Here is a 13543-nt window from a genome sequence, read left to right as displayed (position 1 = left end):
CGAGTCAAGCCTCTTTTCCTCAAGGATGCTTGTGAATTTGTTGGACTTTTACAACTGGTCACTTTTACTGGTAGGAGTATGCTTTCCATGGAGAACTAGAGCTTGCACGGAACTCACAATCTCTGGAATACTTGCCCAGAGAAGATGATGGTAGCCATGACATTGCAGGGGAAGGAGAACGTAGGAGATACCACTTTCTCTCGGCCTGGGTTGATACACTGCTCAAGACATGGAGAGGCCCAGGAGGGAGGGATCAGGGCTCACACAGCGAGCAGAGAGTCAAAGACCCAAGTGGCCAGTAGTGGTTGGGGTGGGAGAAGGGATCACGGCAGGACTTCTGGCTGACACAGGGTTGTGAATGATGACAAGGAGGAAGCTGCACGATGTAGGGACCCGCTGACTGGGGCTGGACGGGGAAGGAGGGGGGGGGGGGAGGTGTGGTGGGGCTGAAGATAGGTGGGAAGGCTTAAACGTTTTCAAACCTCACCAACTTCAAAGCGTGACAGGCAATGATAGGCTGGAAACAGGGACAGAGTGGTGCTGCTCAACACAACTCTGACTGTAGGACGTAGAAGGAAGGATGCCTGAGTGTTTTCTACTGCCCAGGGACAGGCTTATGCCCCTTAGAGGAGCCAATGGGGGTGGCTATTTAGCTAGAGAGCGACAGATCTTTTGTTAGAAGAGGGAAAGAATGTGGGGTTCGTGCTAGGTAGCGGCACCGAGGCGGAGGGCAGAGTGGGCACAAGGAGCCAAATGGCCTACTCCTACTCCCAGTGTGAATGCCCAAGGTCGGACATGAGAAGACAACCAGGGCAAGGAGCAGGCTGAGCTGGTTCTCATACCTTGGCTATTGTACTGCATACAATGATGTAGGCATTCACGATAGCTCCCAGAGGCAGGATACTGCTGCTACACGGAGGTTACTCCCACAAGACTCCAAAGCTAAATCCACTCCCAACTCCTGCTGAAAACAAAACACCCAAATCGTTGGCAGCCTTTACCTGGTGTTGATCCTGGTTGCCAAGTTAGTGTCATTTCCCCTGTGGTCCGGTTCAAATGGACTTCCAGATTGGTTGGTGGGGAGATTTCTACGGGAGCACACAAAGAAAACAACGTCCACATAATGCCAACCTGAAATTGATGTTCGATCCCACCACATGACACCATTTTCAAATATGCATCAGGAAGCGTTCCCGATGTCCTGTAAAGGTTGGGGCTTGCCGGTTGTTAGGGGGCGATGGGGAAGGAGGGTCAGAGCTGGCAAGGATGGGTCTTGGCAACTCAGTAATAGATTAGCAGCACCAAAAGCAACACAGAAGCTGGCCAATGGGCCAAATGGTCTCATTCTGCCCAGTATCCTTCTACAATTTCACGTGAAATGCTACTGCTACTGGCAGACAATAAGGCAAGGTATCTTTATTAGTCACATGTACATCGAAACACAGTGAAATGCATCTTTTGCATAGTGTGTTCTGGGGCAGCCCGCAAGTGTCGCCACATTTCTGGCACCAATATAGCATGCCCACAGCTTCCTAACCTGTATGTCTTTGGAATGTGGGAGAAAACCAGAGCACCCAGGGGAAACCCACGCAGTCATGGGGAGAACATACAAACTTCTTACCGACCGTGGCCAGATTTGAACCCAGGTCGCTGGTGCTGTAATAGCATTACACTAACTGCTACAGTTTAGCGAACGTCCTATTTAAAGCGTTATCCTTTAACTTGACTCTACCATAAGCAGAATCTCATCTGTTATGTACAATTACAACAAATAATAAGTCGGACTGTCTGACACCAACATCAGGTGATTGGACAGAAGGAACCAGTGCACATCTCTCCTCATTCCCACATCTCAATATTTGTTTCCACTGAGGTTACTGGGCATGAGAATTGCAAAACGGCTGGTCAAGGCCTGGGAACACAGTGCAGTGAAAGATCTTCAGACGCTTCACCAGGGCCATGAGGAAACAAGATCTGGCACAAGCCACATAAGGAGGTAAGGCAGATTACCAATGGCTTGGTTGTAAAGGTTGTTTGTAAATAGCATAATCTGAACAAGCCAGACACCCAGGCAGATTAAGGCTCATCCACCAATGTTGCAGTGAAGGAAGTAAGAGATCTATTAAAGGAGTGCACAGATCTGCAAGGAAAGCATGGCTGGAGCTGGCTATAGAATGAGGGCAAGAGGAATAAGTCTAATTGTAATTACCACATGATCCTAGGCAGATTATCTAGCAGTCTGCAACTATGGTCAGTGAGACTCACCTGTGACAACATTCTTGATGATGGGGGCCTCCCGTTCCTCGTCATTCACCAACACTGTAATGGAAACTGTGTACTCTGTGCCTGGGGTCAGGCTGGAGATGATGATATTCCCAGAGCTCGTGGTTATTTCACGAGGAGATTCTCCACCTTGCGAGGGCCGGACTCCAACCTTTAAGAATAAAATGGAGTGACGAGCGAGAATTGTACAATGGCTGCTTGGCCCAGTGGTTATGCTGGTTATCCATTTAGCCCTACTCCTCAAAGCCCAGCTATTCAAGAACTTCCGTTATGAAAGTTATCACTGAACCAGTTTTCATTACCCTTTCACACTGTGTCCCAGACCATAATTCCCAGCAGTGTGAAAAAAAGAGGTCTCCACCTCCAAACTTTCTGGCAATCATCTTAAATCTTCGGCCTTTGGTTACAAACTCAAATCTAAAATCCTCAGAAGTTCCCCATTCTGCCCCAACCCTTTCTCAAAATCAACATATCCTGGGTATTACATTGCAGAATTTAACAAGTCAGAGTTGCAATTAAGGTTCATGACCTCAGGAGGTACAAAAGAACGGTACAAAATGCAGAATAAGCAGAAGCTGATCTGCACTTAGCTAGATCTTGCAAACAGCACGGTGACAGGGAATACTTTTTAGTGCTGCAGAAACCTGCACTTCTTTGAGATATTGCCATGGGATCTTTTACACCCAGCTTCAGAGCACTAAGGGTCTTGGTTCAAATGTCCCAAAACAGCACCTCTGATGGAACAGCAGGGCATCAGTTCCGCTCAAGAATGACTGAGCAGGCTTGGTGCTCATCATTGGCTCGAGACTTGAACCTACATCATTATATTCCTCTTCCCTTATGACATAGAAGGTCACTTCAGCCCAGCTCACAAGCAATCCCACTCCGCACTAATTCCCCATTACTTATTCTCCCCACATTCCCATCAACTCCCCCTCAGACTCTACCACTCACCCACACATATTGGGGCAATTTACAGTGGGCAATCATCCAACCAACCCACGCATTGTTGGGACGTGGAGGAAACTGGAGCACCCAAAAGAAATAAATACACTCACAGGGAGAATGTACAAACTTCACACAGACTGCTGGAGCTGGAGCTGACAGGCAGCAGCACTACCTGCTGCACCACTATGCCGTTCTTCCAACTCAGAAGAAGAGTACACCCAATGCAGTGGTCCACTGTTTCAAATCCTCTTACACTTACATACGTACTTATGGAGCACCACACACAAAATGCTGGAGGAACTCAGCAGGTCAGGCAGCATCCATGGAGGGAAATGAACACTCGATGTTTTGGCCCGAGACCCTTCATCAGTCCTGACCCGGATCCACCTGTCACCCACCAGCTCTTGCTCCACCCCTCCCCCTATCCTTTTGTACTGCCCATCCTCCCTCTTTCTTTCCAGTCCTGATAGAGTGTCTCGGCCTGAAACGTTGACTGTTCATTTCTCTCCACAGATGCTGGCTGACCTGCTGAGTTCCTCCAGCATTTTGTGAGTGTTGCTCCAGATTCCAGCATCTGCAGAATCTCTTGTGTCATATTTATGGTCCTTGTTCCCCAACTGCAGGAAAATATTCTCACTTCCACCTACCCAGCCCCATTCTATCATCTTTGTTGCTGTTTTTGTTGATGTCTTCGTTGCTGTTTACCTTGAATGATACCCTGGGCATGGGCGTCCAAGTGACTATAATAGCTGTGTCTGTCACTTTGGTGGTGTAGCTGGGTATTGATCCCACCATCTCGGCTGCAACATACAAACAGACTGAATTAAATACACATCTGATACACTTCATTGAGATTTTCTTGGGTGGGTAAAGGATGGATTAATCCAACTCCCATGATCAGTGCTCCACATTCCAATTGGATCAGCATCAACTTTGGAGATATTTAAATAGTTGCAGGGGTGAGGGAGGGGAAACATGTTAAATTAGTTTCCTGCCTCATTAACTAAACCCGTTAACTGGTGTGGTGTAGCTGAAAACAAAAAAGGAACCTGTGCTGGCAATTGGGTGTCAGGGACAACTCTTGGCATTGGTGGAAGGAAGGGGTCATGACCCACACAACCCCTCCTCATCACCTGCGGATTGGCCAACTTTGAAAGACTCAGCCTGGATTAACTGCTTCATGTAGTGGAAGATGGCGACATCACCCAGTATGAGAAGTCAAGGGGAGGAACAATGGACGTGAATAGTGATGAAGTAGGCTATGGAACTTGCCCTCCACAACCTGATGATGTCTACCCAGGAAGTATAGTGAGGAAGTCGCTGGTACTTCAACTCAAAAACTGCACAAAGCTGCAAATTCTACACCAAACCAAATGGTTTGGCACCAGGTGTCGACAGGTTACTGAATCTATTATCAGGAGGCACACAGCAACTGAGCACGTGGACAAAGGGAGGAACTGAAGGGCAGGTGATTGCTCTGGCCCTGCAGTGGCACCTTCGTTCATGTGTCCCAGTAAGAGCTGGAGCACTCTCTGCAATGACCTTCAAATACCTATTATCCATTCAAGGGCCGACTCTGACTGCGGGGCTGGAACGTGCACTGTGGCCACAGGTGAAGGCGGTGGGGATGGAAGGTGCCACTTGTGGGGCTGTTGCCTTGTTCTTACTTTGGCATGACCGAGTTGTTCTGTCTCAACTGGCGGGAGCAAGACTGGCTGACAATGGGGTGTCCTGGGAAGACTGTGCATGGGTATGGGGTTCAGGGTGGGATGGGTTGCATGATGATTGAAAGCCACTTCCTCTGCTCGCCCCACCTCACACACACACACGTTAAGCCTCTACAATTGTAGCTAGGTGAGGTTACAAGTGAGCCAAAGAAAGAATGCAAGGGCTTCAGCTGGGGCACAGTTGGTGGTGGTGGTTAGTGGCAGTGTAGGGATGGAAGGAAAGAAACGTTGAGGACTGGAGATAGAGGATGACAACACACAGAGGGAAAAGGACTTACGAGTCATTAGAATACTGTGAACCCTTGAGCTCTGAAGTTTGTCTTGATTTGCAGTGAGAGCGACAAGGTACTCAGTCCCAGGCAGCAGTTTGGTCAGCTGTCGGTGTGTGACACTTGGACGGAGCTTGAGTGTTTTGGGTTGGCCATTGGTCGTCGGTCCCCAGGCCAGGATGTAGTCAGTAATTTTGCCTCTGGGTGGGGTCCAGGTCACCAGCGCCGAGGTCAGTGTGATGTTTCTGAACTCCAAATTAGTCGGAGTGTCAAGTTCTGTAGGGGGGGTGAAATACCTGTTGATTATCACATCACAGAAATGGAGTCATACAGCATGGAAACAGACCCTTTAGCCCAACTGGTCCATGCCAACCAAGATGTCCATTTAAGTTCATCCCATTTGCCCATGTTTGGCCCATATCCCTCTAAACCTTTCCTATCCATGTACCTGTCCAAGTGTCTTTTGAATGTTGTTACTGTACCTGCCTCAATCACTTCCTCTGGCACCTCATTCCATGTATGGACCACTCTCTGGATGGAGAAAGTTGCCCCTCAAGTTTCTATTAAATCTCTCCCCTCTCATCTTAAACCTACACCCTCTAGTTCTTGATTCCCTAACCCTGGGAAAAAGACTGTGCATCCACCCTATCTACACCCCTCATGATTTTATACACCTCTATAAGATCATCCCCCATTCTCATACGCTCCAATGAATAAAGTCCCAATCTGCTCAACCCCTCCCTTGAGTTCTGGCAACATCCTTGTAAATCTCCTCTGCACTCTTTCCAGCTTAATGACACCTTTCCTATAGCAGGGTGACCAAAAACTGAACACAATATTCCAAATGTGGCCTCACCAACATCTTGTACAACTGCAACATAACATCCCGGCTTCTATACTCAATGCCTTGACTAATGAAGGCGAGCATGCCTAAAGCCTTCTTCACCACCCTGTCTAGCTGTGACAGCACCTTCAGGGAGACATGTGCTTGTAATCCTAGGTCCCTTTGTTCTACAACACGCCCCAGGACCCTACCATTCATTGTGAAAGTCCTACCCTGATTTGTCTTCCCAAAATGCAACAACTCGCACTTATCTGGATTGAAGGCCAGTTACCATTCCTTGGCCTACTTACCCAGCTAATCAAGATCCCCTTGTAATTCTTGATAACCATCTTCACTGTCTATGACACCACCTATCTTAGTGTCATCTGCAAAAGTACTAACAGGGGAACACAGTGATTGTAACCACAGAGCCTGTAGTGATCACATGTGCAAGACAACACTCCAATCTAGCAACATAATCAGAAAGAGCAGTCTTGGTCTGTATGGGAGAAAAGGTGGACACCCTTCAATGATGACCATTGCCACTTCAGGCTGTCCCAACACCAGCTGCAGCAATGAGAAGCTTCCAAAGTGCAGTCCCAGATACAAGGAACTCAAAATGCAGCTGCTAATTAGTACACAGCATGGTCCCACACAAAAAAAAGATGCAATAAGGACCACATAACCCACTTTAGTGAAACTGATAAATATTGGCCAGGACCAGGGAGAACCCTTTTGCGCTCTCCTGAAACAGCACCACTGAACCTTTACATAGGCCCACCACCCTAATGCCAATTGGGTCAGAAGTTTTGTCCCACTGCAGGCTCACCCTGAATAGCAGGTGAGCTCTCCTGTAAAGAGTCACACAGCAAGGAAACAGACCCTTTGGGCTACCGAGTTCATGCCAACCTTCAAGCATCCATTTACACTAATCCTATTTTATTCTCCCCACATTCCCATCAACTCCCTCCAGACTCCAGTACTCGCCTACACACTAGGGGCAATTTACAGCGGGCAATTAACTTACCAATCCATACGCCTTTGGGATGTGGGAGGAAACTGGAGCACACACGGGAAAACCACAGACAGTAATTGAGGTCTGGATTGAACCCAGGTCATTGGAGTCGAGAAGCAGCAGTTCTATGAGCTGCGCTACTGTGTCTCCTGTATACGCCAATGTGCCACTCCCTCTTCGAGTCCAGGCCTATATTCACCTCTCAATGAACACCATGAAATCATAATAACCTGATCATTATCACAGTGTACAAATTGCCTCTGGTACATTACAAGACTGACGACTGGCTCTGTCTTGTTTGTAAAATACCTTGTAAAGTCCATCTTGAAATCATGAAAGACACTGTAAATAGAAGTTCTTTCTTTGAAAACTATCACCATACTTGTGTTCAGTCCCAATGGTAATTCCCTTGGGAGATCATTAGTGATACAGATTAGGACCTCGTCCTGCTCTGCAGACTGCTTGTGGCAGGTCACAACAAGTGTGAAAAACTGGAAACACTTGAGTGGAGATCAAGGACCTGCCTGTTGATAGGGAAGGAGATCAGCATTGCGAGTGACAAGTACTCTGGGCCAAGAGAAAAAGTTGAAAAACAATGGATGTCCTGCCAATAGGATTTGAGAAATTCTAAGAAAATAACAGTCATTTGCTAACTAGAAAATTAAGAGGGCTTTTAAGAGTGCCTTGGATGGGCACATGAATGAGAGGAAAATGGAGGGATAAGTGCATTCTAAAGGTAGAAGGGATTAGCTATGTTGGCACAACATTGTAGGCCGAAGGCTGTGCTATTCTAGAATTCTTTGCAGGAAAAAGGGGATAGAGTAGGGGAGTTATACCCCTTTCAAGGATGGGGTGAATGGCCTCTTTCTATCACACAAGGCCATACACCATAACATAAATATGTTTATATTTTACTCCTGTTCTCTCTTGCTGACATGGTTCCTTGAAGCCGACACATCTTGGTGTTCTCTTTTCAGGCTGAGGGAGTCTAGGCATTGCCATGTGACCAAGGGGGAGAGCCCACCCGAGCCCAGTCTAGTCATTGCACAATGTCGAGCACTTCCAGCATAGAAGCTCCCAATACAGCAGCAGGAGGACTCCCCCGGGGTGATTCTCAGAACTTCACCTGCCCCCAACTCGATTGGCGACAAAGCCCAACTGCGACAGGTGTCCCGTGCCAACCTCGCATTCCTCAGACTTACTGGTAGCATGCTCCCCAACCAGCGGGGTGCTCTCGGCCCCCTCGTCTACTGCATACACGTAGAAGCGGTAAGTAGTCCCCGGAAACAGGTTGGTGACCTTAATGTAGTCGTTCCTGGAAATAGGCAGCCTGATGGATGACAGGCCCGCCTCGCCAATTGGCTGGACTGTGACCCTGTAGCCTGTGATCTTGCCAATCGGAGGGGTCCACATGATGGTGATTTGGGTCTCAGTGACATCAAAGAACTGCAAGTTCGAAGGAGACTGCACGACAACTAGAAGAAAGACCGGACGTGAGCATGGCAGGAACACAGCAACATTACCCTCCTTGTTTCCCCCACCCCCCTCCCACTTCTGAGATCTGAGCAGAAGTACCTTGGCTGCTGCACTCTTACTGTGCATGCAAAGTGGAAGATTCTGAATGAAAACCAAAAGGAAGGCTGATGGAAAAGAGGCCTTTTACACCAGGGAATCTGAAGGGAACTTTGTCCCCAGTACCAACAGCTCATCTGTCAGTTCTCCCCAGACAAAGAACACAGTCCCTCGACTTCAGAAGCAGACAGATCTTATCAGGTCAAAGCTTCTGTGCAGAATCCTGGCTGCAGACAGGCCCCCTTTCTCCACCTCATCAGCCGCAGTTGGAAGCCTGATGGCAAACCCATGGTATCATTAGACTTCATCAGCTGCGAGACACCATAACAGATTGATTTTGACCCTATACAATCTGAAGCGAGCCAGGCTGGGAATTTTTCAAACATTCCTTAATCCCTCAAGTTCTGTGGAATAGACACCCATTGATCCCAAATGAAATAAATCGATAGTTTGGAGTCATCCCAGTAACATTACCCAGGATGCCACCTGGATTCTCTCATGGTAATTGGCCCGAATGGTATTTGGGGTTGTGTTTCTTCCCTCCAGATAAACTACAGGAGACCTCTCCTCCATCTTCTACATACCCAGTTGTTTTCTACCTACTGACTGACTCCAGCGACCCCTCCATATTCTTGGCCATCGCTCTGCCAATGACCTTCTGCCCAGCCACTTTGTTACTTTCTGGGAAAGCAGGGTTTGTGCAGTCCTTGGCAGTGGCTCAGATCAACAAAACATGTAAAACGGAAGAGAGAGAGAGATGAGAAACAGTCCTCGCTGGCAGGGTTTGATGCGGATGTTCAACCGAGAACGGTTCCCACTTGTCATCTGGTGGTCAGAAGGCTAATTCCAACTCATGGAAGGAATTTACAGCACAGTCCAACTGCTGGTGAGCTTCATCCCAGTTCTCCTCCCGTCCACTGGTGGGACCCACAATTTCATTGCTTACTACCACGAGGTGGGAACATCGCAGCTCAAGTGAAAGTCATTGGCAGAAAATGCCCGGTAGATTCTGCCAGGAAAGCTAAAGCTGGCTGACCCCTGACCCTAAGCCCATTAACCCCTAGTGTGCAGGTAGCAGAGCTGCTGTCTGCAGTCAATCCTGACCCCCAGTCTATGTGGAATTTGCAAATTCTCTGTGACTACGAGGGTGCTCTGGTTTCCTCCCACATCCCAAAGACATGCGGGTTGGTAGGTCGATTGGCCACTGTAAATTGCTCCCTAGTGTGTGAGTGAGTGGTAGAATCTGAAAATGTGGGCAAAATAAAATGGGATTAGTGTAGGATTGGTATAAATGGGCACTTGGTTGGCACAGACTTGGTACCCAAGTGCCTCTTTCTATGCTGTACGACTACGGGAACTGGTAACGTAGTAGTTAGCGTGATGCTATTACAGCGCCAGCGATCGGGGTTTGATTCCCGTCGCCATCTGCAAGGAGCTTGTACGTTCTCCCGTGTCTGCGTGGGTTTCCTCCGGGTGCTCCAGTTTCCTCCCACATTCCAAATACGTGCGGGTAGGTTAATTTGGGTTTAAAATGGGCGGCACAGACTTGTTGGGCCGGTAGGGCCTGTTACCACGCTGTAAATAAAATTTTTAAAAAACTTAAAAAATTAAAAAAAAATACTTGCATGGATGCGTGAATGGAATGGGGGACTGATTAGGTGGCTATCTGAAAGAGCCAACTGGACTCAGTGGCCACTCAATTTTATTCCTTCCAATCTTTTGGCTCTGAGGTGAGAATCAGCTGACTGCTCTTAACAAGTGGCCCTTAAATGAAGAGAATATGGCCCATCATGGGTGGCCCTTCACACTTAAGGAGTGGTTGGGCACTCCTCCTTCGCTCCAGTATAGCTTCTGGACCCTGTCACCCCGAGATCCTTCACCATTCCTCCTGTCTTCAGTAACAGAAGTTCACTCTTTGCAACACTCCCAATGTACACAGCCTTGCTTTTTCCTTTCAAAGTCGCTGTGGGCTTGACCTTCTTTGTCCACCATTCCTCTGGTGGTTCTTCCCTTTGTTCACCTGCCTGCAAGCTGCCAGTGCTCACCGACCCCTTAGACCTTCACCCCTGCCCTACCACAGCCCATGCGGACCAGCTCTTTGTACCTGGGAGTGGTTCACCCAGTGTAGTTCTCTGGATGACCAGAGGGACACTCTCCTGGTTCTCCTCCACGGCGTAGATGCTGATGTTATACTGGATGCCAGGGGAGAGGTCGGTCAGGGTCAGATTGGTGGTGGTACTGGGCAGAATGATCTCAGTGCTGGTTCCTTCCACAGAGGGTGTGTACACCACCCGGTAACCTGCAAAGAGAAGCCCAGATAAGACATCAACCACACCATCAGCAGTACCGTTCCTTCTTCCTGCTAATGTGCCAAACTATTAGCAATGGTCAATATCCCCTCTCCTACCTTCTGTGGCTAAGAATTAACTTGTTTTCTCTCCTTCGCAATTCTGATGGAAGGGTCTTTAACCTTAAACATTAACCCTATTTCTTTCTCCACCGATGCTGCCTGACCTGATGAGCGTTTCCACCATCTTTAACTAGTTCCATGCCCTCTCCTGCTCCTCAGTCTATCCCCTCCTTTTGCCTCCATTCTGGAAGGTAATCAATAAGCTCAAAACGGCCCACAAGTGAGCAGCTTTCAGGCCATTCAATAGCAGTAGACATCACTGTTTTCTCCAGTTCTGTCTAGACATGCCATGGCATACAAATACTGTGAAATAGAACTGTGGTATTCTTACTAAAACCTCCCCATCCACCTGGAATCAAGGAGCGTTAAAAGAGGCCACATAGCAGAACACTCAACAGAACAATAGATTAGCAACCGCTTAGTCTTTGTGATGGACTGGTCATTCTGAGTTCTGAAATGGCCTCTTCTTTAACTTGCATCTCTCTGTAAAACTTCTACTTGGGTAAAACAAAAGCACTCATTTGGAAATGTTTAGTTCTTTAGTTGATCTTATGGTGGTGCAGTGGTTAAATTATTGGGATTAGTAACCCAGAAACCTGCACAAACAATTCAGAAACTTGAGTTCAAATCCCACCAGAGCAACGCGAAATTTTGCATAAATGAAACAAAAAAAAAACTAGTCATTCATGATGACGACAACTAAAACTACCAGATAGTTGTTAACCCACTTTGTTTACTTACATCCTTCGGGGGGGGGGGGGGGGGGGGGGGGAGGGGCCGAAGAGATGGTGTTGGAAGTCTGCCATTGTTACCTGGTCTGATCTATATGCAACTCAGAACCCACCCCATGTGGTTGACTCTTAATGCTCCTGAATTGGCCTATGGCGAATAAATGTCGGCTTAGCAATGTTAGATGCAAAGAAATAGGTAAATAAAAATAGTAATTATCCTAGAATTAATACATTTAAAACAAATAATTCACACTCCCCTTCTTGCATCTCAGAACATTGTACAAGGGTCAAGGTACCTGTGATGGGGGCTTGAGGACTGGACCATCTTATGGTAATGGAGGATTCATCTACCTTGTCCACCTTGTACTCAGTGGGAGCATCAGGTGCTGTGAGGAATAGCAGAAGGTTATTGAACAAATTGAGAGCTATTACTGCTTGTGCAAAAGAACAGTCCATGAGATGGTGACCAACCTGTCGTGGGCGTCCTTGTTAGGATCAGTTTTTCTCCATCTTCTGAAATTTCATAAACGTTCACAATGTACTTACGCCCAGGTAGCAGGTTGGGAATAGAAACCGATGTGGCTGTGCTTGCAACATCTGGAAGTGGAAAGGCAAAGATTGTTAAGAGAAGAAAAATGCATCTTACCATGGGCTCCCAGTATCCTATGTAAACCTATCCAGTCCAGCAGCAGCTCCACTGTAAAGCTCTCATCCATGTTTTCAACCCTCCACAGTCTTGCCCTTCCCTATCTGCAACCTCTTCAATGCTCCTCGATCCTCCAACATCCTAGTGCTCCTCCAATTCTCACCTCTTATGCATCCCAGCTTATCTTACCCTTCACCATTGGTAGCTGCTAGGGTCCTGAGCTTGGGAATTCCCTCCCTAAACTTCTCCATGTTCCCCTTCTTCTTTAAATTGTTCCTTAATACCTACCTCTTTGACCATGTTTTTGATCATCAGTCATTACATTACATCAAACTTCTTCACATGTTAAGAGTGCACTATTAGAATAAGTCATTGTGCTGTCATTTGGACCAGCATTCTGATCGAGCAACACTCCCAAACTCTCCCCACACTCCCTCCACAACACAAATGACTAGCTGAAATCATTGCTTTTGGTGGTTCAGGATAGATGTTGGCCAAGGCACTGGGAGAAGCAGCTCCCTGGTGTGCTAGCCCCACATACTGCCAGAGTGAGCCTGGTAGTTGGCAAAGAGATCACTACCACTTTCTGGGAAATAGTTTCGAGCTCCACTGCAGGGAATGAACACAAATCCTGCTTCCTTGGTAACGCTACAGGGTGTCCCACATGGTCAGGGTCACCACCTTTCATAGGTACGGATTTTATAATGTTACATTAAACCGAGAGGCTATCTTGCTTTCTCAGGTAGATATAAAAGATGTCAGGATAGTAATGGGAAGTTCCCACTGATATCCTGACTAATACTTACTCTTCAACCATCAATACTACAACAGACTCCAGGTCATTATCACTGCAGGCTAACTGGTTCCTGTATCTTGTGACAACATTGACTACACTCAGTTATATTTCAATGTGACAAATCCGCAAACCTTTCCCTTTCAGATGTGCCCTGCAGCAAGGGATTATGTTGAGATTAGGATTTGGACATAAAGAACTTGGCCACCTGCCCTTCTGAAAGTCTGTCCTGTGACCAAATTCACCCAGCTATCAGCTCATCCGTTACAAAAGTTGCACCCCCATCTGATTCAATGCAGACAAGCTCCCTTTGACCTGGACAGTGA

General features: G+C 47.4%; 1 protein-coding gene across 4 annotated transcripts in view; it reads right to left on the bottom strand.

Moving 5' to 3' along the window:
• LOC127577820 (fibronectin-like) overlaps nt 1–13543 on the bottom strand; it is a 90326-nt gene that overhangs the window by 38114 nt on the left and 38669 nt on the right. For all 4 annotated transcript variants that reach the window (XM_052029406.1, XM_052029414.1, XM_052029424.1 and 1 more), the window contains exons 16-23: nt 12250–12375; nt 12075–12164; nt 10742–10936; nt 8268–8540; nt 5237–5503; nt 3937–4031; nt 2266–2434; nt 1002–1088 (exon numbers count right to left, since the gene is read on the bottom strand). In XM_052029406.1, coding sequence (XP_051885366.1) covers nt 1002–1088; nt 2266–2434; nt 3937–4031; nt 5237–5503; nt 8268–8540; nt 10742–10936; nt 12075–12164; nt 12250–12375 — 1302 coding nt within the window. The remainder of the gene's footprint in view (nt 1–1001; nt 1089–2265; nt 2435–3936; nt 4032–5236; nt 5504–8267; nt 8541–10741; nt 10937–12074; nt 12165–12249; nt 12376–13543) is intronic.

The sequence above is a fragment of the Pristis pectinata genome, chromosome 1, assembly GCF_009764475.1.
Source record: "Pristis pectinata isolate sPriPec2 chromosome 1, sPriPec2.1.pri, whole genome shotgun sequence".
NCBI classification, from domain to species: Eukaryota; Metazoa; Chordata; class Chondrichthyes; order Rhinopristiformes; family Pristidae; genus Pristis; species Pristis pectinata.
This window is presented reverse-complemented; position numbering and strand designations above follow the sequence as displayed.